The sequence below is a fragment of the Empidonax traillii genome, unplaced genomic scaffold, assembly GCF_003031625.1.
Source record: "Empidonax traillii isolate 1590-97213 ecotype Southwest subspecies unplaced genomic scaffold, ASM303162v1 scaffold691:size399616, whole genome shotgun sequence".
Lineage (NCBI taxonomy): Eukaryota > Metazoa > Chordata > Aves > Passeriformes > Tyrannidae > Empidonax > Empidonax traillii.
In genome coordinates this window covers 149,136-173,847 of record NW_020955884.1, presented here as the reverse complement: position 1 = coordinate 173,847, position 24,712 = coordinate 149,136, and the positions used below count along the sequence as shown (strand labels likewise).

Genomic DNA, 24,712 nt, shown 5'->3' with positions numbered 1-24,712 from the left:
GGCAGAAAGCACGTGATGGCATTCTTTATGAGGCAAAACCTAACAGGGATTCATCTTCTTTAAGGACTGAAGGCAATCCCTAACTCCAGATGCTGCCAGTCCCTAGGGTGCTCGAAATACATATTCCTCTTTTATGGCATGAGTGCACCTCTCCTTACAAGATTTGTGAGTACTTTTGACAAACCTGGTTCTACTTTCCTGCTCGTGGAGTTACAGATGAGGCAAGTTTTCCATGGTTTGGGGTTTTATTGCGAATGCCTCACACAGCTCTGGTTATGTGCTTCCTTCTCATGACATCAGTACTGAAGGGGAGAAAGAATGTAAACATCTGTTTTTTATAATTCAATTTCAGGCTTATAACTTGATTAGGATAAGCAGTGTTTCAAGATGATATATTTTCCAGTCACAATAATGAGCAGTTTTAGCAGCAGTGAAGATTATTAAAAGAAGGATGGAAACTAATGAGGTAGATCCTCCTTCATGGTCTACCTTTGTGAGCTGCACTGAATGCTGTGCAAGGGCTGGGATTCCCCTCCCCCTCGGTGTTTAAAACGATGTCCTGTTGTGCAGGATGCAGCCATGGAAGGCAGGCTTGTGACAGCAGCACTGAGGTGGGCTGGAGAACCTGGACTTTGGCTCTTGGATCTTCCCAGAGCCCTTTTGTGTGGCCTTGGATCAGCCACCCAGGACTGGGTTTTGCCTGCTGGGGTGTCACTGCATCCTTAAGCAACTAAAGAGATCTGAAATACAGGACCTTTAAATTCTTCCATCGCTCGAGCAGGGTTAAAACATCACTCAGACCACTTTCATTTCTTTGTTGTCCAGGCTTTTTCTTTCAACAGGGACTGCCGGTGCCTGGAGCCATGGTCCTGGTCACATTTTGGGGTCTTTATTACCCCATTAAACTATTAAAAGTGAGAATATGCTCACAGGTGCTGAGCAGGGCTTAGTAGTAGTTGGGGAATTGCAACTGAAGCCAAAGGAAAACTGGGGCAGCAGTGCGTGTCGGAGCGATTTCAGTCTCATAGCACGTGTTTCCAGTAATGAAACACTAAATGGAATCACAGACTGGTTTGGGTTGGAAGAGACCTATTTTGTTACACTCCCTACCATGGGCAGGGACACCTTCCACCAGCCCAGGTTGCTCCAAGCCCCATCCAACCCGGCCTGGGACACTTCCAGGGATCCAGGGGCAGCCACAGCTTCTCTGGGCACCCTGTGCCAGGGCCTGCCCACCCTCACAGGGAGGGATTCCTTCCCAATACTCCCTCTGACTCTGCCCTGTGGGGACGAGCTCGAGCCAGCGCGGCAGGTTGCGGGCACAGCCCCGGGGCTGGGAGGAGCAGCTCCCACCGCAGCTCGGCCAAGGGTGAGGGGGAACGGCCCTGACGGGAGCGAGGGACCCTGGCTGCGGGAGAGACCCGAGGTGAGGGAGAGACTCCCAGATGAGGGAGGGACTCCCAGGTGAGGGCGGGGCCCTGAGATGAGGGAGAGACCCCAAGGTGAGGGAGAGACCCGAGGTGAGGGAGAGACCCGAGATGAGGGAGAGACCCTCAGGTGAGGGAGAGACACCCAGGTGAGGGTGAGTCCCCCAGGTGAGGGCGAGTCCCCCAGGTGAGGGCGAGACCCCGAGGTGCGGGCGAGACCCCGAGGTGCGGGCGAGACCCCGAGGTGCGGGCAGGAGCCGCGGCGGGCCACGAGAGGCGGGACTGGGGCTGGACCAGGGCGGGTCGGGCACCACCTCCGTCCGCAGCCGGGGCTCCCAGGGCGGCAGCCTCGTCCCCATCCTCATCCCCATCCCCATCCCCGGGCGGCAGCAGCAGCTCTCCCGCCCCGCGGCATGGCCGGGGCTCAGCCTTGTCCCTCGGGGCGGTGCTGCCCCAGCCCTGCCCGGTAGGGAAGGCGGAGCGGGGCCGCAGCCGCGCACAGACAAAAGCGGCGGCGCTTCCTGCGCTCCACCCGAGGGGAGCGGGCCGTGGGCGCCGGGCTGTACGCTCCGGGCAGTCCCCGAGCTGTCCCTGGGCTGTCCGCTCTCCCTTCCGTGTCCCCGGTGTCCGCTCTCCCCGCCGTGTCCCCGGGCTGTCCCAGGTGCTGTGCCGGGGCCATGGCTCCCGGTGTGAGCAGCGGGGCTCGGGGCGTGGGTGCGGGCGCGGCGCTGCTGCTGCTGCTCGCCCTGAGCCCCCGCGCCGTGCCCGAGCCCGAGGCGGTGCCCGACGGAGCTTCCACCCTGGCCTTCGTGTTCGATGTGACCGGCTCCATGTACGACGACCTGGTGCAGGTAATCGAGGGCGCATCCAAGATCCTGGAGACGTCGCTGAAGAGACCCAAGCGGCCGCTGTACAACTTCGCGCTGGTGCCTTTCCACGACCCAGGTAGGGGATCCGGGCAGGATGGGCAGGAGCCGGGAAGGGCAGCAGGGAGCTCCCGCTCAGGGCCGGCTTTTGTAAGAGGTTGTGTACCCTGCGCTTCCAGGGACTGGAGCCTGAGTATTCCTGTCTCATCGTAGCCCTTCTTGCCGTGCGGGTCTCTGCTCCGCGGAAAGTTGCCAGGGGCGAGTAGCGCTTTGTGACCTCCACCTTCCTCTCTGCAGAGCTTCACAAAGCCTTCAGGATCAACTGGAGCGGGCTCGAAGTGCGCTGTGTGCACCGAAGAGCAGCCTAGGGGATCAAATAATTGTTTTAATAATTCTGATACGAGCTGATGTGGTTTCAGTGACCTTCATGTGTAGTAATAATGATGCTATTAAGTTTTTTCAATGCCCTTCTATGGGAATGCACTTAGGAACATACATAATGCAGTTACACTTTTCCTCCTGTCTTATGGTCCTGTGTTTACATTCGGTAACTTGCAGTGAAATGATCCAGAAGCTTTACATGGTGTGGTTTGTGTGGGTTTTTTTGTTTGGACTCTTATTCTTTTCCCTCTTTTTACCTTTTTCCCCTTCTGCTGTATGTTGTGCCTTTTCTTCCAGCATCTGTTTTCTATTCCCTTCCTACCCGTTTTCTCTGGCTTTTTTCCCCTCTTTCCTTGTCAAATATCATCTGTTGACTTGAAAAGGAAATAGGAACAGGATGCCCCAGGCTGGTGAGGTGTGCTGTACTGTGCAGTAAAAACTCCCTCTAAGGAAAAAAAAAGAAGAATAAGAAAGAGAATCAGAAAGTGGGGAAAAATACCCTTGAAAATTACCTTTGTGGCTCTAGTTTCCATGGAATATCTCAGAATATGATATTCCAGAAGTCAATTCCTAAGAGTACCATTTTTGCAGGGATGTTATCAAGTGAAAAAAGACAACCCTTCCACTTCCCCCAGTCACAGGCACTTCTGCTTGCAAGATGTGCTTGCTATTGGCATAAATACCTTAAACCATATGCTTGGGGACTTAAAGAAAGACTTGTCTTTGTGGATTTTGCTGCTGTGCCATCTATAGGCTTTATAGGTTCTTTTTTTTGTTCTTACAAAGAGCCCATCATTGTGGTATCAGAGAACCCTATCCCAAAATGGTCTCTCTCCGTACCTTACCTTTTCCACCTTTGACGTCACTTTTGCTTTTCACCCTCTTTACCTTTTGCTTATTTTATCGAACAAGCTTACCCTGGGACTTGAAAAGCATCATACCACAGAAGTGAACAAGAAGGGAAAGATGTTGGTCACATGTAGAGCCTGGAAATCTTTTATATCTTTCTGGAAAATCGAGCTGATAGATCTCCTTGGAGCTCTTTGCTCCTTGGATGTGGTAGAAGATCAACAGGATGGGTTGTTTTGGTTTAATTTTCTCTCTATAATAGCTCTTTATACATCGTCAGTGATCAGAAAGGGGTTCACTCTGAGAGCTGATAGATCTTTATCTGAGGGGTTGTGTAAGTGCTGCAACCATGAGAGCAAGAAGATGAGCTTGTGGTGCACTTTTAGTTTGCAGGTTTGCGTGGATGGTCCTTTGTTCTCGTGCATCTTCAATAGAGAGAAGTCCCAGGGTAGTCCCAACACTCAGCTTTCATCACAGGCCGCTTTCAAATCATGTCAACAGCTCCTTGTTTCTTTCTTATCCCACATTTTTTCACCCAGTTTTTCTTCTGCACATTGTCTCCTTTTCTGTCCTTTTTTCCCCATCCTCCTCCCTTTCTTGCTCCCAGTGCCTCTCCAGGACCTTTGCTTGTGTTGCAGACTGAGTCCTTTATCCATGCTTTGCTGAACCACCTCTCCTTGCTCTGTACAAACCTCATCAGCACCAAATCTCCTGCCACCTTCCTCTGCCTGAGTCCCATTTTCCTGCTCACTGACTCCTTGCTTCCCTGCCTCCTCCCCACTTCCTTCTCTTCCCACAGGAGAGCCCTTTCCTTGGCAAGTGCTCGGTTTCGTTCAGTGGAGTCTCTGAGCCCTAAAGCTGCAGAGAGTGACCCGCGGAGCAAAGAGCCGCTGGCAACCGTGCCTTGGTGTATCCAGTTACACCTCTCTGCCTGCACGCCTGAGGGGGCCTGGCTTTTAGTGTGATGGATAACTTGTGAGGTCAGAAAGCTGTTGGAAAGGGGACAATGTACAATTTCCAACTTGGTTTTGTCCTGGTTTCTGAACGCTGGGTGTTTCTCAGAGTTGGAAGGATGCACCACAGATAGGGTGGTGCGGGCTGCTGGTCAGCCCTACCTTACACCTGATGGTGACCGAGCCCAGGCACTTGGAAAGAAAGGACAAGAGATGCTGCTGTGACCACTTCATCCTTTTTTGTGTCTGTAGAGGAGTAACTTTATTCCAAAATCTAATAAAAAATATTGCTTGGCTTGTGTTTCACAGCATGCAATTAATTTATCTAGCGTTGTTCTTTCTGAAGGCTGCTCAACGGACTTGATGAGCATGAAACTATATTTTTCCCAAATTATCTGGTTATTTACTCAATTTTTCTTCCAAAAAAAAGAAGCCTTATATGTAGCTGCACCACAGACAGATTTTCTTGATGGTTTTTTGAGGTGCTGTGGTCCATGAGACAAATGGGGCGCAATATACAGTTGGAACTCAGATGCAAGGAGCTTCCCTTGGTATAAAGGTGTATCCTGGTGCAGATATGCTACTGAGAGGTGGTTACAATGTAAATGTGGTGCAGATTGTGTTTCCAAGTCCACTCTTTTCCCAATCCATGTTGGCAGCATGCTTGACAGCTGTGGGGTGAACGTGGTGGTGGTGCCGGGTTGACGATTGACTCAATGATCTTAAAGGCCTTTTCCAGCCTTACTGATTCCATGGCTGGCGTGTGCCAGCACACTGTCTCTGAGGGTACAGTTAGAGGTAGTGTTGTGCTTATTGCAGTGGTATTTGGGAACAACAGCAATACAAATGTAATTTTTAATATCAAACCTGAGGTTGTTGGCAGAGAATTAAGGCTCACAGAAAGAAATTTGTCATGGGTGTCACATTCCAATACCGTGGACCATCCGGTGGGATGCAGAGATCTCCATTCTGGAAAACCCTTTGGGTTTGTATTCTGCTTTGTGAGTAAACATGTGCTTTAACAGATCACAGGGAGGTTTTTTATTGTGGTTTTTCAATGCCTAAGCATGATCACAGAAGTTTTGTAGGCAGTGAAAAGGGCTGTTAACTAAGAAATCCCTTGCCAGACTTGTGTTCAGTGGAAAAACTATGGGGGAGAGGGGGAGTGCCCCAAATTAAGAGGATTTGGCACAGGAAAATTTTGTATTGGAACTGAAGCTTAAGATCAGCAAATGCTTTTGTAATTGCGTGTTGGGGGTCCCGATCTCCTACTAACTCCCATTGTATCCTATGGAAATGGGATTGGACTCGGAATGCCTTTATTTAACATCTGTGGCCAGCTTTGCTATTTTTAATTTATGCCATTAAGGAATTTTGGAATGGAAAATAAGCCTGAGAGGACAAATTCATCCTTAGTACTTTTCTGTAAAGCTAATGGAATTATCCCAGCCATAACTCACTCTGTGTGATTTAATCAAGCATTCCTTTGGTGTGAATGGCTATTTTATAGACCAAACTCCAGTAATTAATTACAAGAAAAATGAATATATAACCTCTGGACTTCCTAGTGCAGAGGATGATGTTTGCTGTTCATGCTCTGCGTGTCGACAGCTCTCTGTCTGAGCATCTGCTCCCCCTCTCCTTACAAATCAGATTGACAACCTTGTGTGAGAAATGGGAAAATGTTAATACTGCTTGGTTCAGATGGGGACACAGCATTGAACCCAAGCACACAGTGAAGGTGTGGGAGAACCAGAACCCCTTTTTCTTTGAGAGTAAAGCTGTGTCCTGGCCTGGTGTGAAGGACGGGGCGGTGTCTGACTGCAGACCAGGGGTTCCTTTGTTCAGCAGGCTGGCACTGCTGTGTCCCTAGCACGGCAGGCTGCTGACCCCCCCAGCTTGGATCCAGCTCAGGAGCTCATCTGAAAGTCTGGAAGCTTTGGGGTTTGCTGGTTTGATAAGTTTTTTTAGGAGTTCTAATGAAGAAGTAATGTCTTTTCCAAAGGAGGAACATAAGAAATGAAAATTGGGCTATTCATTGAATTAAAGGTTTTCATACTTGCTGATAGGAAAAGTATTGTGGTTATGCAGATATAGGATGGAAAGAGAAGAATTGCTCTGTTTGGTAAGAGTAGGGTCAGAGGCAAAGAAAATTATGCTCTCCTCCTAATTCAAATAGTTGTCTTATTTTGACAATTGAATGGCTTTTATATTATTACCAAAATCCAAAGTGGGAAAAGAAGAATGCTAATTTAAGCAATCTGATTTCCCTGTTCTTCCGGTGCATCGCAGAGTATCAGGTTAAAATTGTCACAGCTGGCCTTTCAGAGCAGTGCTCTGTGGTGGCCTCACAGTTGTGAACATCTTCTCTAAAAACTCAAGGATGTGTAAGGGTCTGGGGGTTTTTTGGAGGTTGGTTTATTTTGGACTTCCTCAGATACACAGCACAGTGACAACAATAATGAGTGCACATCCAAGTTCTGAGGTTTTCTTTGGCATTTTAGGAGACACAATGTAAATACAATTGTTCAGTGCTGTCTTGGTGTGTCTGAAGGCAAATGGATAAGAAGAACTGGGCAAAGAACTGTGAAATCTGCCCTTTTGTGCTAGAACTTATAAAATCTAAAGATATTTTCCATCTCTGAGGCTTTTGTGATCACTGTACTGCCCGTGAAAGTGAGGGTTTGAAACCTCATTGTCACCCTTAATGGAGACATTGTGGCAGCTGGAAAATGAATTCCAGTGATTGCATGGACGCTTTCTTGTTCCTCTGGACGGATTTATCTGGTATCCCTCTCAAAGCAGCTGTTTACATTGATTACAGGAGACAGTAAGTATTGCCAGTGCCAGAAGCTCCAAAATCTGTGAGCCAGCCAAAATGCTGTGACATGATCCAAAAGGCTGCTAGAGCATCACTTACAGCTTATTTTTCTACTGCCTTAACTCTGCCTGTCCAGCCTTGAAGGTATGGACAGTCGCGAATTTCCCCCGGTTCCTGAATCTTTTTGGCAAAGGAAAGAATTTTATCCCTGTTTTTATTTGAAGATACAGTGGAGGTTCTTTTCCTTCGGAAAAAAGTAATAATGCCTCAAGTACATAATTCTCTTCTGCTTTGAATTACATGTTATTTCTCATGTTACATTTCAGTTTGTTGCCTACAGAACTTAGAAGCTATTTGTTCTATTTTGCTTTGCTCTCCTGAGCTCCAAGTGGTGATAATTTCATGGGAAGCTCTGCAGCTCATTAGAGATGTATTCCAGAGTTACTGTGTCCCCATAATTACTCCTGATGTCATTTAGCACATGAGCCCTCCTGTTAGCAGACACACAAAATAGTGTCCACAAAACTCTGTCTATTGGAATCTTTGGAGTGAAAAGCTACATTATGACTAAAGAGAAAAAGGAGCATCCACAGAAAGATCTTTTCCCAGTTCCTTAACCACTTTTTAAACAAAGAAACTTCCCCCATTCAGCCTCCCCTGTTCTTGCCCCTCCTCTGAATTTGTTTCCCCGGTTCCAGCGCTCTGTGTTTCACAGTCCCGTGTAGAGACCCGGTTAATCCTGCCCACGGCAGGGATTGTTTCACAGGAGGTGACGGGTCCTGATGGGAGCTCTGGGGCGTGGAAAGAGAAGAGCAGTTTCTGCTGCTGTCTGCATCTCCTGGATCGCTTTAAATGCACACAAATCCAAATCCTGGTGACGTGTAAAGAGCAGATATTTGATGCCGATCCTCCAATGCGTTTAAGCCATGAATAAACTGTTCCTCCCTGAGACTGATATATTCTGTCCCTTTTTCATCTGGAGAAAACAGTTATTTTCTGAGGACTGTGGTAATGAAGTGAGTAAACAGACGAATATTGTACACACCTTTATCTCACTTTAACTGAGGCGACAGTGTTCTCGTAAGGTGAATTGTCAGTGAAACGGAGGGAGGGAAGTTGGCAAGGAGGCTGGTCAGAGACTTTCTGCCTTGTGTGTGTGTTGGAGGCTGCTTGGAATTTATACCAGAGTGGATTCAGTTCAGTCAGCTGAGGATCTGGATAAGGTGGATTAAGGAGTATGGAAAAGGAGCAGATATTTCATTTAGTTAATGGATTTTGAATGTGGCCTAAAGCATGACAGGAGGAACCCTTTAGGCAGAGAAAGCCTTCAGATGCCAGTTGGTACATATTTTCCAATCAATGGTTTGATTTTTTTGGTTTTGAAGGAGACTCCTGCATCAGAGGAAATGTTGAGAACATCTGTTTTTCAGTTTGCAAATGGCAGAACAGTTTCTCTGTTGAAAGAGAGTGATGGTGTTACTTGATTGGCTCACCATGCCTTGATAATCAACAATTTTGTGAGAAGAAATAAGGTGGATTTAATGAAAAGTGCTCTGGGCTGGCTGCTTGCTTTCCTCCAGCCAGGGCAAATGTGCTTTACCCCTCAGTTCCATTGCTGGCCATAATGTGTTTTTATAACTGTTGGCAGTGTTTAGGATTTCCTGTTTGAGGTGTGTGGGGCCCTTCAGCGATGCCTGTAGTGAGTTCATGCTGTGCAGTTGTTGGGCAAGCTCTGGGTTCAAGATTTTGCAAAGGGATAGTTTGCAGTGTTACACTTTTAAGTGGCATCAGGGTGGTTTAGGTCAGGCATATCCCCTTGTGGTCTGTGGTTAACCTTCCCTTGCTGCCTTTTGAAGAATGTGTGCAGCCTGTTCTTTGGTAACTGTGGATGCCAGCTGAGGATTTCCCTGGTTTTGCCAGAGGAGAAGCACGATGGCTTCATGTTCCTGAAGCACTTGAATGGCATCAGGTTATGTCAAATACATGAAGCCATGGCACTGAGGACAGGATTGACCCCATTTCATTTCAGGCACTCAACTGAAGACCCTCAGCTGAGAGACTGATGAGCCAAATGTTCTTCTGTAAATCAAAAATGACACTGACACCTTAACAAGCAATTAATCACCTGTGGATGTCCAAATACTCTTGGGAAATCTCATTTGCTTTCTCTGGCTGCAGGGGGAGCAAGGCTTAGTTCAGTCGAAGCCCTGAAGGCAGAAGGTCTGAAGTTAATTAAGAGGCTTTCCAGCATTTTCCTGGGCTGGGCCTGGCTGTCCAAATAACAGTCCCTGAGGTTTGTTTCGTGCACAGGTTTGCATCCTGCCAGAGGGTACCAAGTGCTGACCGTTCCGTATCAGCTGAAGGGGGTAACATTGGCAGCTCCCAGGCTGATGATCCCATGGGACAAGCCCCAAACATGGACTGGGATGCACATTGTTGCTGCTTATTGCAGATGTAAACAGGCTGTGTGTGTTTGTGCAGATATGTTAACTTATTGTTCTGTATTCCCTGTGCTCTTTCATCTTCATTTCCTCTGGCACCCTTGGTACTCCTCTTCACTGGGTGCACTTTTCCAGCTCTGCTCAAGTCGTAGCCCTTTTCCCAAAGCATTCCTAGCCACAGATCAGAGCCTGCAGATCATGACTGCTCCAGTGTATGCATATTTGCAAATGACAGGTTCCCAGACAGCGAGCCAGCACGCTGCAAACATCTCATGCAACCAGGGAGACCTGGAAGTGTTGAATTTATTCTCAGTGGCGGCCCTATGAGCAGTCCCATCCGTTCCCTCTGGAACAGCAGCTTCCTTACCCTGTGCTCTTGGGAATACAGCAGTTCTGTGTGATATAGGTACAGGAAATAAATGTGGTACAGCTTTAAAAGCCAGTTTCACAGAGCCCAAGTCCCAATATCAGCTGTCCAGGAGAAATGAGGACCAGCGGAACCCGTTGCGCAGTGAGGTATAACCAAAGCAAAGCGGGCCCCCAGCTCTCAGCCTGGAAAGCCCTGTTGGAGTGGGGTGAGTGGGGTGGGTTTGCAGCCTGAAGGGGGACTGCAGGAGTGTGCTGTGCTGCTGTGGGCCCTGCTGAAGGGCTGGGCTGGGCTGGGCTGGCAGCTCTGGGCTGTGGCTGTGCTCGCTGCTCCAGCCCTGCCAGCCTGTTGCAGTGAGATTCCTGGCTGGGGGGTGGGGGGCAGCAGGAAGCCATTGGAATTTTCATGCTTTGGACACCAGTGTATTTTCATGAGCTGAAATAAAGTGTCTCTGGGGATGCTGAATATCACTGAAACATTTCCTGAGTTCTCTTAAGCTCTACAATGGTATGTCTGAGTCTGTTTTCCAAAGGATGGAGCTTTTTGTTTAGTTAGTGAGGTCTTAGTTCACTGGACTACTATGCTTTTGCACTTGGAATTTATTGAGGAACAGAAGAAGAGGAGGGAGGTTGTGCAGGAAAGATGAAGTGCTCTGCCTTAGAACATCTAGGAATGCTGTGGTTTCTTTTATGTCCCCATATTAATTTATATTTCTGTTTACTAAAGTCCTCCTAAGATTGTGACTTCACTTTTCTTTGGTGTCTTGGGTTTTTCTGTTTGTTTTGTTTTGGTCATGTCTTTCCCTTTTTAAATTTTACATAAGATGAATCAAAGCACAGGGAATTCATGTGACTTATCCTGAGTCACAGTTCTCTTGTGTTAACCACAAAACCACAAATCACTTTTTTTGGGTCCCTGAAATGTTTATTCCTTCTTTTCCTTTCTTTCCTAGTCTGTTGGACTCCTACATCATTTTATCTCCTTTGTCTCTGCATTCAATCCATCTCTCCCTCAAAATTTCCACGGACCCTTTTCCCCTCAGAGGTTCAGTGTCCCTTCTCAGCACTCGCCTCCTGCATCTCAAGATTTCTTGGCAGTCTGGAGTACTTTTTGCATATACAGCCTGGATCCTGGTGGTGAAGTGTGGTGCTGCTACAGGCACTTTGTATTCTTCTCTGATACAAGTGCTGTGGTAGCCACAAAAAGGTTTGTGCAGGAGAACGTGGAATGGTTTGCGTTGGAAGGGACCTTAAAGACCATTTGTTCCAACTCCCTGCCACAGGCAGGGACACCTTCCACTAGCCCAGGCTGCTCCAAGCCCCCCTTGTCCTGTCCCTCCATGCTTTGTCCCCAGTCCCTCTCCAGCTCTCCTGGAGCCCCTTCAGGCCCTGCAAGGGGCTCTCAGGTCTCCCTGGATCCTTCTCTTCTCCAGGTGAGCCCCCCCAGCTCTCCCAGCCTGGCTCCAGAGCAGAGGGATCCAGCCCTGGGAGCAGCTCCAGGGCCTCCTCTGGTCCTGCTACAGCAGCTCCATGTCCTTCCTGTGCTGAGGACCCCAGGGCTGGGGCAGCTCTGCAGGAGGGCTCTCAGCAGAGCAGAGCAGAGGGGCAGAATCCCTGCCCTGACCCTGCAGGGTGATGTTTGCCTTGGCCTGGAGGAGGACACTTCTCATTCACACCTCACATCTGGCCAGGCAGGGGAGGGCGTTTGTAGAGTTTGTTCTGGATCGGAATTGGATCAATTGACTATAATATTTTGTTCTCAGAAATTCTGCTGAATTTGTTGACATACATTTTTTTAAAGTTGTAGCTGTAGTGGGCAGAATCTTACTCCTCTGCACTGCAAGCTGCTTCCCTCTTCTTTAATGTTGTGGCCTTTGATCCCCGGCCACAGGGGGCCTTCGTAATTCCAGGTTCACTCCCACGTGGTCCAGAGTAGCAGAGAGGCTGCTGAAACTCTTGGTTAGGGTGTGTGTGAATCCCTGGGCTGCCGAGTGGAGGAGGGGACAGCTCGGGATGGCCCTGGAGAGCAAGGCTGGCAGTGGCTCAGCTGGCAGAGCTGCAGCGGGAAGGGAATGGTGGCCGTGGTGCTCATGAACTGGGAGGGCTGAGTTACGTGGGATCTGGGTGGGGATCTGGACAGTCCCTGTGAATGCTGACGGGGGGGGGGGAATGTGCTGCTTTGTGTGTATGTCAAGCTTTGTTCTAAATATTCTTGCTGTGGCTTGTGTTAGGGTGTGAAAGGTGGGGATCATGTCCCTGCTGTCAACAGTCATCTCTTTCCCCACCCTTGAAAGTTGGACTGAATGTCATTCTGTCACCTAAAGTGAGCCATGGCACAGGGAGATGAAAAGAATGTGTGTTGGCCAAATGGCTTTGTAAAGAATGCGGCAGTTTTACCATACCCATCCAATCTTCCAGTGTCCTGGTGGTTTGGCACAGCCACCCACAGCGATACCCGCCCCTGGCTGGGATTTGTTTTAGAGGGAAGGCACAGAAATACTCCTGGTGCTAGAGGTGTATGGAAGGTTATGGAGATGGAGCTTTTGCTGAGCAAGTGGTAAGAGAGTCTGAATTCCTTTCTGGAAAGGACAGGAGGGAACAACTGGAGCTGTTCCATCCCTGTTTCGTGGAGACGAGTCTTGGTTCATCTCAAACCATGCTCTTCACAAAACAAGAGAAGGCCTGCATAAGTGAAGCATGTTCGGAATTGACTCTTTAATTTGCACAAATCTTGTTCAGAGGTAGATTTGTAGTACATAAACCCTTTCAAACTATGGAGAGTTTTGGCTGTGGACATTTCTGGGATGACTCAAGCCCATCTCACCTTTTGTGTTTAGCTGCGTGAGGTTAAACAGTTTCTCGGTTACTTGCAATGAAATGTCCCACTGTGTGGGTACAAAAACCTTTTCTCCCACTTCGATGTTCTGTCTCACAGAACAGGTTTTGATCTTGGTTAACGTGGAGTAAATCCAGAGTAATTCCATTACAGTCAGTGATGTTAGTTTGGATTTACACCAGTATGACTGAGTCTGGCTTTGGTTGTCTGCCTTCTTAATTTGCTAAATATTACATCTTTCCCAAATATCCTTTCTCATCTTGCCTTCAGACCTTGCTGGCTCCTCCTATTTTCCCAAATTCCAAGAGTAACAACATAGGTGAAGTTTATTTGATGAAAGATTGTTTAAGCAGGGTCTGGTTTTTATTAGCTCAGCTGTTTTTTGTTTCCCCAGCCCTGATTGAAGTCTCCCTGTGCTCAGGCTGGGCTCTGGACCCATCCTGCTTTTCCTCCTCGACTCAATTTTGTCCATTAGGAGTGTGCTGGTTTAGATTACAGGATGCTCCCCGGCGTTACCCTTCAGTAAGAACTGTGTGCCTCACTGAGATTTCAAAGCAGCTTTGAACTCCTCGGATCAGAAAAGAGACATAATTGTGCCTTAGGGCATTCCTGCTAATCAGCAACATGACTTGTTGGGAAGGACTTGGTAAATGGGAGATGTGACTTTGGAGAATGAGACTAATCAAATTGTTCCTGGTTTTGTTGATATTTCCTTTGTAGAAATGTACTCTGTACTTTCTTACAGGGTGTTTTCACTTACCATGTGTGAGAGACATCTGGGATTTCATCTGGGTTACTCCGTTAGTTACACAGGGTTGAGTGTTGCACGGTCGTGTCTGTGTGGAGTTCAGCTGGGACAGTGAGGGCTTGGGCCTCAGGATCATGCCAGAAGTAAATCCATAACGTTTGTATTACTGGCTTTATGTTGGGACTTGTGCTGGTGCAATATCTCTACACTCATCTGATGATAAATAATGCTGCCCAGCACAGCCAGCTCTTTCTCTAGGGATAAAGAAGGGATGGGAGAAGGGAAACACCACCTCCTTCACGGTTTGGACACCTCAGGCACAAAGTACTTCAGCAAAACATTTCAGAATGTTTTCACATATATTCTGTTGATTTTGGTACCATTTTCACATATGCTGAAGTGTTTTCCTGAAGATTTGCCTCTGGCAGCAAAGAGAATCTGTGGCAGAACTAGATTTAAGCCTGAGCACTCCTGTCTTAATCGTTGGGATGCTATTTTGCACTGCAGACACCTAAACAAGAGCTGCAAGAGAGGCTGGATCACTGTTCATGGCTGTACCTGAATGTCTCCTGAATTCCAAGGAATGACAACCTTCACCGTGGCCATTCCAGTGGGCAGTTGGTGTAAACAGATGGTGCCCTCACAGTCTTTGTTTCATGGCATTAGTGTTCCAGAAGTTTACCGTGACTCTCAATGTCTGCAGGAATCCGTGTTGGTTTGTGGATGTCTGTAAGAACAGTGTATTTTTGTTGTGATTCTGTGCAGGGGGGGTGGAATGGGCAGTGGAAGGCTCAGTGTTGAGTGACTGTCTGGTTGGACTCCTATGTCTTGCTGCCTGTGCAGGACATGGGGCCTGGGATTGGCACTGGAGGGTGGCCCGAAGCTGAGGGGCAGCACTGGGCACAGAGCAGGACACACACAGGATCCAGCTGGGACAGCAGGGCTGGGGACACCTACGGGTGTTCAGGGATGGGAGAAGGCTCTGGGGAGACCTGAGAGCCCCTTCCAGAGGCTAAAGGGGCTCCAGGAATGCTGGAGAGGGACTGGGGACAAGGGAATGGAGTGTCACACTGCCATAGGGCAGGCTTAGGTGGGATATTGGGAAGGAATCCCTTCCTGGGAGGGTGGGCAGGCCCTGGCACAGGGTTTCCAGAGAAGCTGTGGCTGCCCCTGGATCCCTGGAAGTGTCCTAGGCCAGGTTGGACGGGGCTTGGAGCAACCTGGGCTGGTGGAAGGTGTCCCTGCCCAGGGCAGGAGTGGCACTGGGTGAGCTTTAAGGTCAAGCATTCCAGGATTCCACAGTGGAATCCTGGTGGCACTGGTGTCTACGATGTTCACTGGTGGCACCCTCACTTCCTACCTTGGGCTGCAGAAGCTCAGGAATTTACTCCCTGTTCCCTCAAGCTGACTTGCAAGGGGAGTGACTGCCACTGAAAATATCCCAGTGGGATATTTTCAAACACATCAGAGTGTGCTTGAAAGCACCTGTGTGTTCAGTGGGAATTTTCTCATGGTCTGCCTTGTGTCTGGTAGAAAATATGCTTTTGATTGACCTGCAGAAACAGTACTAGTCAGGTGGTAGCACTGATGCTTGGAGCTTGATGGCTTTATGGTCACAGATCTGAATTCCCCAGAGAAGAAATCTTTGTGCTCTGTGTTGTATAAACAGGCTGAGCTGTTTAGTGAAAACAATCATCATGGTAAATGGTTCCCTTTTTAAACTGCAATAAGACTCGGAGAGTAACTTTGGTAATTATTTAGCATTGATTATTTTATTTCCAAATGAGAGTTCCATGCTTTTCCAGTAGTCATCTGAGCACTTTCCAGTCTGGTTGGACTAGAGCAGACATAAGGTGAAATTGGGAAATACAGGGTTCACACAAATCAGTTAGTCTAAATTAATTTGTCTAAACCTTAACAGTGGCATTATTTCCCACACATTTTACAAGATGAGCAAACAGAAAACAAGTTCTTGGATATTGTATTCCTGTAACTGATTTAAGTTACCCTCATGTGAAAGGAAAAGACTTTTGTTTAAGGTAAAAAAGTTAATGTTCTCATCCTCTTTCCCTCCTCCCTCCCTCCTCACATCTGCTTTTTGAATTAGTTTGGAACATGCTTGCATTTTTACACTACTAAAACTCAGTGGAATTTTATAGCCACAGATAGTATTTAATGCTTCCCTCTCTTCCACGGTTTCCTAAAAACTACCGGACACTCAAACCGGCATTAAGTGGAAATATTCTAGGGTTTTTTTTTTCCTTTTCCTTCTCCCAGAGCCATGAAGCAGGTTTCCCGTAGCCAGTGAGCTGCCGCGGTCAGGCAGGTGTGGTGCTCAGTGGTGCTGCCCATCTGCCCCGGGGGCTCTGCGGGCTCTGCGGGCACAGCCAGGGATCGGCAGCTCCCCAGCCACGCTGTCCTGATCTTGCTGGGAGGAGCTGCCTGCAGTTACTGCTCGTGGGGAGGAGATGGCAAAAGGCAGGGTGTCTGGAAGGGAGCTGCCAGTGGACAGGGAGCAACTGCCACCTGTGGGACTCATGGATGGCATCGGGCACAGCTGCAGGCAAGGGCCAGGCCCTGTAACACACAGGCATCTGTGCTGGCCTTGTGAACTGGGCTTCAAACTAGCTCCTTTAAAACACTTCTGGAGCCTTAACACTGGGTTTGTCCCGAGCCAGACCTGCAGGAAGGGAAGGCATTGCACACAAGGCTGCTGCTGTCAGCAAAGGCTCATTCCCTACCAGCTCACAGGTGGGAAGGGGACACAGCTACAGCTGAGACCTGGTTGTTTTTTTGCTGTGAAGCCCAAAGCACAGACAGTCTATTCACATGTAATCCATGCAATCTATTAAATCCTTCCAGCAACGTGAGGGAATCGTAGATTCACAGAATTCCACAATGGTTTGGGTTGGAAGGACTTGAAAGATCACGTGCCAACCCCCTGCCGTGGGCAGGGACACCTTCCACTATCCCAGCTTGCTCCAAGCCCTGGCCAGCCTGGTCCAGCTTCCAGGGATGGGGCAGCCACAGCTTCTCTGGGCAAGTCCTTCAGCTTAGTCGGGCAGTATCATCTACTTCAGAAACCCCTCAGACCCTGGAGGGTTTAGGTAGAGTCTCAAGGAGGATGAAGCTTTTAGGATGCTGATCCTGCATGGAGCCAGGTCACACCGAGACAATGACACACTCTGTGTGCTTGGCTGGGCTGCTGGTGGTAAAACCCCAGAGCTGCTGCTTTAGAGCTGCCAAAGCCACCTGAAAGGGGTGTTTTCCACACAAGTGCACAACTGTCTTCCAGTGTGGATCTTCTCTAGTTGTTTCTCAGTTGATATTTAAAACTCTATTGTTATATAGAACTGGAGGAAACAGCCTCGAGTTGTGCCAGAGGAGGTTTAGATTGGGTCTTAGGAACATTTCTTCACTCCAAGGGTTGTCAAGCACTGGAACAGGCTGTCCAGGGAAGTGTCACCATCCCTGGAGAGATTTAACGCGCGTATCTGTGGCACCTGAGAACATGGTCTAGTGGTGGCTTCCCACTGCTGGAGGAGCAGTTGGACTCACTGATCTCAGAGGTCTTTTCCATGAATCTGCATGTTTTGCTACCTGTCTGAGGTCACAGTGTTGTACAGCAAATGACTGTGGGCAGAAATGATGCTCAGACCTGACCTGGGGGTTGTTTATGTACCACAGAGCTTACCTGAGTGAGTGAATGTGCAGGTGCTGTTTCCAGTGAAAAGTAAACATGTCTGTCCTGCAGCCACACTTGAGCAGCACGGAGTCAGAGACTTCCTTTAACAAAAACTCGTTCTCAGAGACTGATTGTGTGGCTGCTGCAGGGACAAGTTCTGGTTTTCCATTCTCCTGCCAGGTTAGAGAATGGAGTGAAGTGCGGTGCTGCAGAGGGGAGACACCAACATCTTGTGAGTTCAGTGTGCTTGCAAAGGGCTCCCAGCAGCCACCCTCACTCCATGAGGGGAGCTGAGCTGGGAAGGACCAGAAGTGAGGCATTCCCACTGCTTTGGCCCCTGGAAGGGAAGGAGACACATCAGGCTGTTGTCAGCACTGAGCTATTCTGGCAGCTCCGCAGACTCTCCCCAGCCTGGCGCGTGATCCCTCCCTCGCCCCGCTTGTGGGGAGCGTTTGACTTTCTCAGCCTTGGGTCCCCAGAGTCCTGGGAGAAGTTTATTCCTTACTTGAATGATTTCTGCTGCTTAAAAATGTTTTTCTTGGTGCCTTTTAGAAAATGACACAATTACAGATGATACAGGAGAAGGGAAGGGATGGGAGAGAGCTGCTTGCAGCTGACTTGCCACTTACCAAAGTAAACAGTCTCTAATGAAGCTTTTGGGAGGCTTTTCTGCCCATCACAAACTTGCTAGATATTTCCTTTTAAATTGGCATTTAAAGCCAAACCACATATTTTTAAATAGAACAGAAATGTTTCAGAGTCCTTTTCTGCCCGGGTTGGCTCTGACAGAGAAGCTGTTTTGCAGTCTTGTTTTCTGCAGCTTTCTCCCATCACCATCCTGTACAGTAGAGTCCTGCAAACAGCCCAGCTTGGAAAGGGCCTCAAGAAATCATCTGGTCCCACCTCTCAAACAGAGCCTCACCAGAAGAAAGAAATGTGTCTGTTAGGTAGAAATAGAAAAGGAACTATTTACAGTTTTCACTGTCAAAATTAATAATAGATCTTTGAAAGGACCAGAAAGTTCACCTTAATTTGGTACACCAGTAACTGCCCTTCTTTGAACATCTTTAAATAGATGCTGTAACTTCAACTAATTGATGCCTCTTTATTCACAGGGTATTTGAGGCATCACTGGACCCTTGTTAGAGCCCTGGGGATAATATTCCCAACTGGGTATTGTCAGAGTGAATAACTGGTGTGTACAGACAGTGTTATCTGCTGTGACATTCCATGTTCTGTCAGCTGCAGATTAGTTCTGGGAAGTGGAGCCTTAGTCAGAATGATGCATGGAGATTTGAATTTACAGATGTAATGCCTGAAAGGTTTGGGTTTCTAATGGTTTTACACTGGTAATCCTTTAGCAATTTGTTTTATATTGGAATACTTGGAGGGGAGCTGGGCCCTGTTCTACCTGAAATCAATAAAACCTCTGTCATTGACTTGGAAAGAAAGCAGATGCATTTTTAGTACTAAAAAGGAAAAAAAGAGTGTTTTAGGTACAGAGTAACCTCATGCAGAATATCTGAGTTCTGTACTGAACATGACACTTCTTTCTCCCAGCAGCAGGCCTCAGACTGCTTGATTTTTGTTATATTTGGAAATCTCTATTCTCACAGGATGGCAGCTGGATAAATCCTAAAGCCTTTTGAAAGGTGATGTTCATGCATGTGGATGTATATTTGTGGACACACACACACATATGGGCTCGTAGCCTAGAATGTTGGGTTTATTCCTAGAATTTTCTAGAAGAAACCATTTTTCTTTCCTTCTTTGTGTCCTATTCAGAGATCAGTGGCTTGGTATGAAAACAGGAGAATCTATTTAGTAGTGTTTGAATTATGTAAGTGTAGGTAGGTCTGTGGTTAGTGTCTCACTTTTTCCTTTGTTTAGGGCTAATTGACTAATTTTGTGGTTTGCTGATAATTTTCTGAACAAAATTTAATTAAATAATTTTTCAAGGATTGTGTCTGGCATCTGGAGGCATTTTAGTTTCGTGTTTCTCTTATCCTCTTTTGGAGGAAAAAACCCTAAAGGTTACCCCAGTGTGTGTGAGCTTTGAGTGCAAATTGTGCTTTGTCCCAGGTCATGGAGCTCCCTCTTGTCAAAGGAGCCTCCACAGGCCTGTTCACACCTGATAAACCAAATTGCATCTGTGCTTTAGGTGGGGGGCCACTGAGATGAGCATGGGGCTGGGACAGCTCTGCTGGGAGGAAAGGCTGGCAGAGCTGGGATTGTCCAGCCTGGAGAGGAGAGGCTTTGGGGTGACCTCACTGTGGCCTTGCAGGGCCTGTGGGCGCTACAGGAAAGATGGAGAGACACTGTTTACAAGGGATAGAGGGACAGGGCAAGGGGAATGGCTTCCCACTGCCAGAGGGCAGGGTCAGATGGGATATTGGGAAGGAATTGCTGGCTGGGAGGGTGGGCAGGCCCTGGCACAGGGTGCCCAGAGAAGCTGTGGCTGCCCCTGGATCCCTGGAAGTGTCCCAGGCCGGGTTGGACGGGGCTTGGAGCACCCTGGGCTGGTGGAAGGTGTCCCTGCCCATGGCGGGGGTGGCACTGGGTGAGCTTTAATGTCCCCTCCCACCCAAGCCTATGATGGGTATGATGATGGAAAAAAATTCACCTTTTACCATGTGAAGACATAACCACAACATGAGCCTGCTAAAGCCCAGCATTAATATGGGAACCTCCTCTGGAAGTCCTGGTTGCCACGTGTGTTGGCAGTGCTGAGCCCTGCTGGGTCAGTGCTGTGCTCTGGTTTGAACAGTCCCTCAGCAAACAGCACTGCTGGGTTAGTCACAACCAGGAGGCAGAACCATTCCTGCCTCGGCATCTCACTGTGTGCTTGATGGGAATGCAGAGCCTTTCCCCTCGTCCCGCTGAGCACTACTGGATTGTCCTGCTCTCAGGATGCTCAAGTTGCTCTTGGTGACTTCCTTTGCTTCCAGGGTCTGTTTTTGTGTAGCTGTGGGTGCTGAGTGCAGTAGTAATTCCATAGCCTTCCGGAAAGCAATGTGGCTGCAGTTCCAGCAACAATGAGCCAGTTGCTTTTTCAGTTTTGTTGATGTCTCATGATCAAAAAGCTGACTTGGCTTCAGTAAGGTAGCCCTCTCCAAGGATCTTCCAAGTCTCTTTGAAGGAAGTAAGCTGGGAATATAATCTTCCAGGCAGCAGAAGTTTTTAATTAGCCCTTGTAATTGGACTCATCTATTCTGGAAAAATAAAAGAAGCTGTGATTTTCTTTTTTTTTGCCAGTCAATCTCTGGACCCCTCCTATGGTGAGATACATTTGGGGACACAGTGGGAACCAGAGTTCCATGAAGCAGGAGAAGGAGCTTCAGGGATGAGGTGGTGGTACCCTGCAGTGCCAGGAGGCTCCTGACAGTGGAGCTCAGATATTCCCGGCCAGCAGCAGCTCAAAATCAATCTGTGCTGGATGTCACAGTAAATAAGTTCATTTTGCAGTGCAACATTGAGTTTAAATTGTGAATCAAAAATTGAGTTTTCAGTCATACTTGGTTCGACTGGAGAGTGTTGAGGTAACGCATCCAAAGCAGCGCTGGGAAATGTGTGGTTGTTTCATTGCTGCTCATTCCTCAGGGCAAGTCCCTTATCCAGCACTGTTACAAGTGCAGAAGGAGCACTGCCAAAATACACAGGCCCAGAGATGAGACACAGATAGACCTGGACTGAGCTGGAGCTCAGTCTGGAGAAGGAATTTGAAGAGCACTGCGAGCTGAGCTTTATTTGGTTCAGCTTGTTGTTAACAAGGGGAAATAAACACAAACAGAGCAGGAGCTGATGGTCTTCTCAGATGTTCAGTGGAACAGCTCCCAGGCTGTACAGTGAGGGAGCTCAGCCCTCATCAGCTGCTTGGCCTGCACTGTGAGCTCAGGGAAGCACATTCCTCAGAGCTCTTTTTCCCTTGTATCTGCTGATGCCTTTTGTTGCTAGAAAACGTCTGCACTGGGGGCAGTGCTGGGCAGGCAGGCACAAACCCAAACCCTCTGCACGCAGGGAGCTGCAGGAGAGCACGCACAGCAGTTCTGATGGATTCAGTGCTCAGGCTCAAGGCTTGGGTGTCAGGGACCCCCTGCTTGTAGCAGCTTCCCATCATCTCCCTGGCTCCCTCAGCCCTCTGGCCTCTCCCAGGTACTGTCAGCCGAGTTGCCAGTCCCGTGATTTGGGCAACCACTCTCAGGGGCTGGCCAGAGGCAGCTCAGACACCCTGGATGCTGCCCTCTGGAACGGACCTCCGGGGCGGTGCAAAGGACAACAGGAGGGAGGATTGCAGGGTTTGGCTCCTTTGCTTGTCCCGGGAAAGGGCAAAACCACCTGGCTTTGTGTTAATCTTCTTGGGACACTTAGTAGCCATGATAGTCAGAACTTGATTCCACGTGGTTAAAACTTAAAGTATTCTGGTCTCTTTGCCTCTTAGTTGTGCACCAGGAATAGACAAAACCTTCTAGAGGGGATGTTCAGGTGGATTATTTCCTCAGAACAATAATCAACCTGTAGTTCTACTGAATTCAAACTTGCTTCCTTGCAGGCAGAGGGAGCAGATTTCGTGGTGTGGTGTGATGTACCACTCGTGCAAGGGGCTTGAGAATTTCTGAGGCTGTTCTGTGCACCAGCCATTGAAGAAAGAATTTGTGGCAAACCTGCATTTATTTTAACCATCTCTGGGTAGAGGAGGTCACTCTGCACACCCAGTGGTTTATGACTGTAGCTCTCAGGAGGTGGAGATAACAGTGTGCTGGTTGTTATTGTGCTGGGCCAATCTGCCCCTGATTTGTATTAATAACTTTTAGACAACCACACTTGAGGCCCACAAGTCAAACTTTATGCTTATTGCAGTAGACAAAAGATGAGCATATTAGACTTGATCCACTGTGGGTCCAGTGAGCTTTTCCAAGAAATTAAACATAAATCGTACTTTTCCATTTTGTTATTACTATTATTATTATTGTTATTATTATTATTTTATTGTTATTGTTATTTTATTGTTATTGTTATTTTATTGTTATTGTTATTTTATTGTCATTGTCATTACTGTTATTTTAAAAAAACAAAAAAAGTCATGGGCTCATAACTGTTATAACAATGGGAAATAATGCTACAAACGTGGCACTTACTAAGGCACATTGTTACCAAAACTTGTGTTAGAATGAAGCACAAGGCTTTACCTTTGGTCTTTAGTAATCTTTTTCTAGCTTATATTTTCAGAGTCAGCGGCTTGGTTTTAGTAGTCTGTGATAGAAGTTTGCAGTCATTTTGGTTGCATTAAATCATAATGGTAAAAACAACCCTCTAATTCTAGGTATGTTTGTCAGCTGTGTGAGGAACAAAAGCAGTCACTGCCCTTTGAGATGGCAGTGGAAAGTGCTTTGTCGCTGTAGCTGTGTGATGAACCTGTGTGGTGAGTCCTGGGAATCGCTTCCAGCGGTAGCTCCTGAGGGATCCGTGGTGGGGGAAGTCCTGGCCGGCAGGACCCAATTTGCTGGTAGGAAATGAGAGGCCTGTGCTCCTGGGCCCCCAGGACAACAGCTGGTGAGGAACCCTGGCAATATTCTGACCTCTTTAATCCTTAGAGGGGCTGCTCCTAAAGGTCTGCAGAAGAATTAGAGGCAGAGCTTTACAAAGAATTGGATATAATCCCCTTTCTCTGAGAGGAGCATTAAATCAGATAAAGCTCAGTGCTCAGCACTCTTAAGGAATAATTGTACACCGGTTGCTTTTGGCAGTGATCTTGGTTTAAGCATTTTAGCTGTCCCAGCTGATTATTTCCAACCCTTAAACATCTCTTTACTAGTGGTGAAAATGATGTTTCATATATATCTCTATGTAAATGGGCAGGCAGGGGTGTGGATGTGTGGATATGAACCTATATGTCTGTGTATGGATATATGAAACCCACCTTAGTCTCTTGATCCCCAGAACTGTCAGGATTGCTGGAGCCCAGTGCTAAACTGGCCAGTCCACTTCACAGATCAAAAAGGATGTGAAATACAATAGTCACCCAGGTTTTCTGTGCATTACAAGGTGGGGAAAACATCTTATTAGTGAGCTGTAGACTATGTAATGAAGAAATAACTGAATATAAATTAGTATTGCTATTATCAGTGCTTTGCTGCTGTTCTGTTGGTTGGGTTTTGGGGTTTGGTTCTTCCTTTTTTCTTTTTCATTTGTAGTGTTGTAATTCTGAAGAATGTATTTCTTCGGAAGTATCCAAAGGTGTGGAGATCTTTGGGGGTGATCTCTTGTTTTGTTTATTTGTTTATTTATTTTTTGATCCTGGATATGGGTTTGCATTAGGGAAATGTCCTTGCTGTGAATTAGGAGGAGGAATTCTGTGGCTGAGAGTGCTCCACAGGACTCAGCATCTCTGCCAAAATTCCTTCAACTACCAAGTATCAATTAGACTTTTTTTTTTTTTTTTTTTTTCTGGAACAAACAAATGCAGTGTTCTGAGTTGATGAGAGGTAGGCAAATGGCTTCCATATTCCTTTGCTAGATGTCCTGGAGCATCCAGCTGTTCCAGCAGACATTTGGTGCAGATGTGTTCCATGGTCAGAACAGGGAGTGCCAAGAGTGCAGTCACCCTCAGTGTAATTATGTGTGATTGTGTGTCCTGGGGAATGTGTAGTTTTCCCAACTCAGCTTGTACATAAACATGGGGCCATTTGAGGTGTGGCACAAAGCCATGGAAAAACAGCAGGGACTTTAGGAATGGCCAGTTTCTCAGGTTACCAAAGGCTTTTCTCATTTACTGAGGAGGAGGTTTTGACCAGATATGCCCTGGAAAGGAAGTGTCAGAATCCTGTTCCTCCATTTTCTGTTGTCACAGTTGTTTAATTCCTTAGGTACAAGCTCAGACACCACAGTGGCTACACTGAGTTTTGTGATTTGAGTTTAGGAAATGCAGTCCTTGTTCAGGAATGCGCAGCCATTCCTTTAAACGTTCCCTGTCTAGTGCTGTTGGTTTCTGTGTGCAGGCAACATCAACTCTGGGATCTGCAGGTCAGTCTGACAGAGCTGACATTTACACTGTGCTTGGCAGACAGGAGGGTTGAGTTGCTGCCTCACAAAGCCTTGATGCTTTGCTGGGGCTTTTTCAGGTTTTTCACCTTTCCACAGTCCCCTCTGGAGGACCAGGAAAACTTTGGAGCAATGAGGAGACCCCCACAGCAAACTACACCAAACATTCCCATAGAGGTGCCTAAAATGGATTAATCAGAATGGAAAACCACACCTTCCCATCCCTGGCAGTGTCCAGGGCCAGGCTGGATGGGGCTTGGAGCAGCCTGGGTTAGTGGAAGGTGTCTCTGCCCGTGGCAGG

General features: G+C 47.7%; 1 protein-coding gene across 1 annotated transcript in view; it reads left to right on the top strand.

The window, feature by feature from the left end:
• The first annotated feature begins 2,104 nt into the window (after positions 1-2,104).
• HMCN1 (hemicentin 1) overlaps positions 2,105-24,712 on the top strand; it is a 155,456-nt gene continuing 132,848 nt past the window's right edge. The window contains exon 1 of the mRNA XM_027899853.1: positions 2,105-2,372. Coding sequence (XP_027755654.1) covers positions 2,105-2,372 — 268 coding nt within the window. The remainder of the gene's footprint in view (positions 2,373-24,712) is intronic.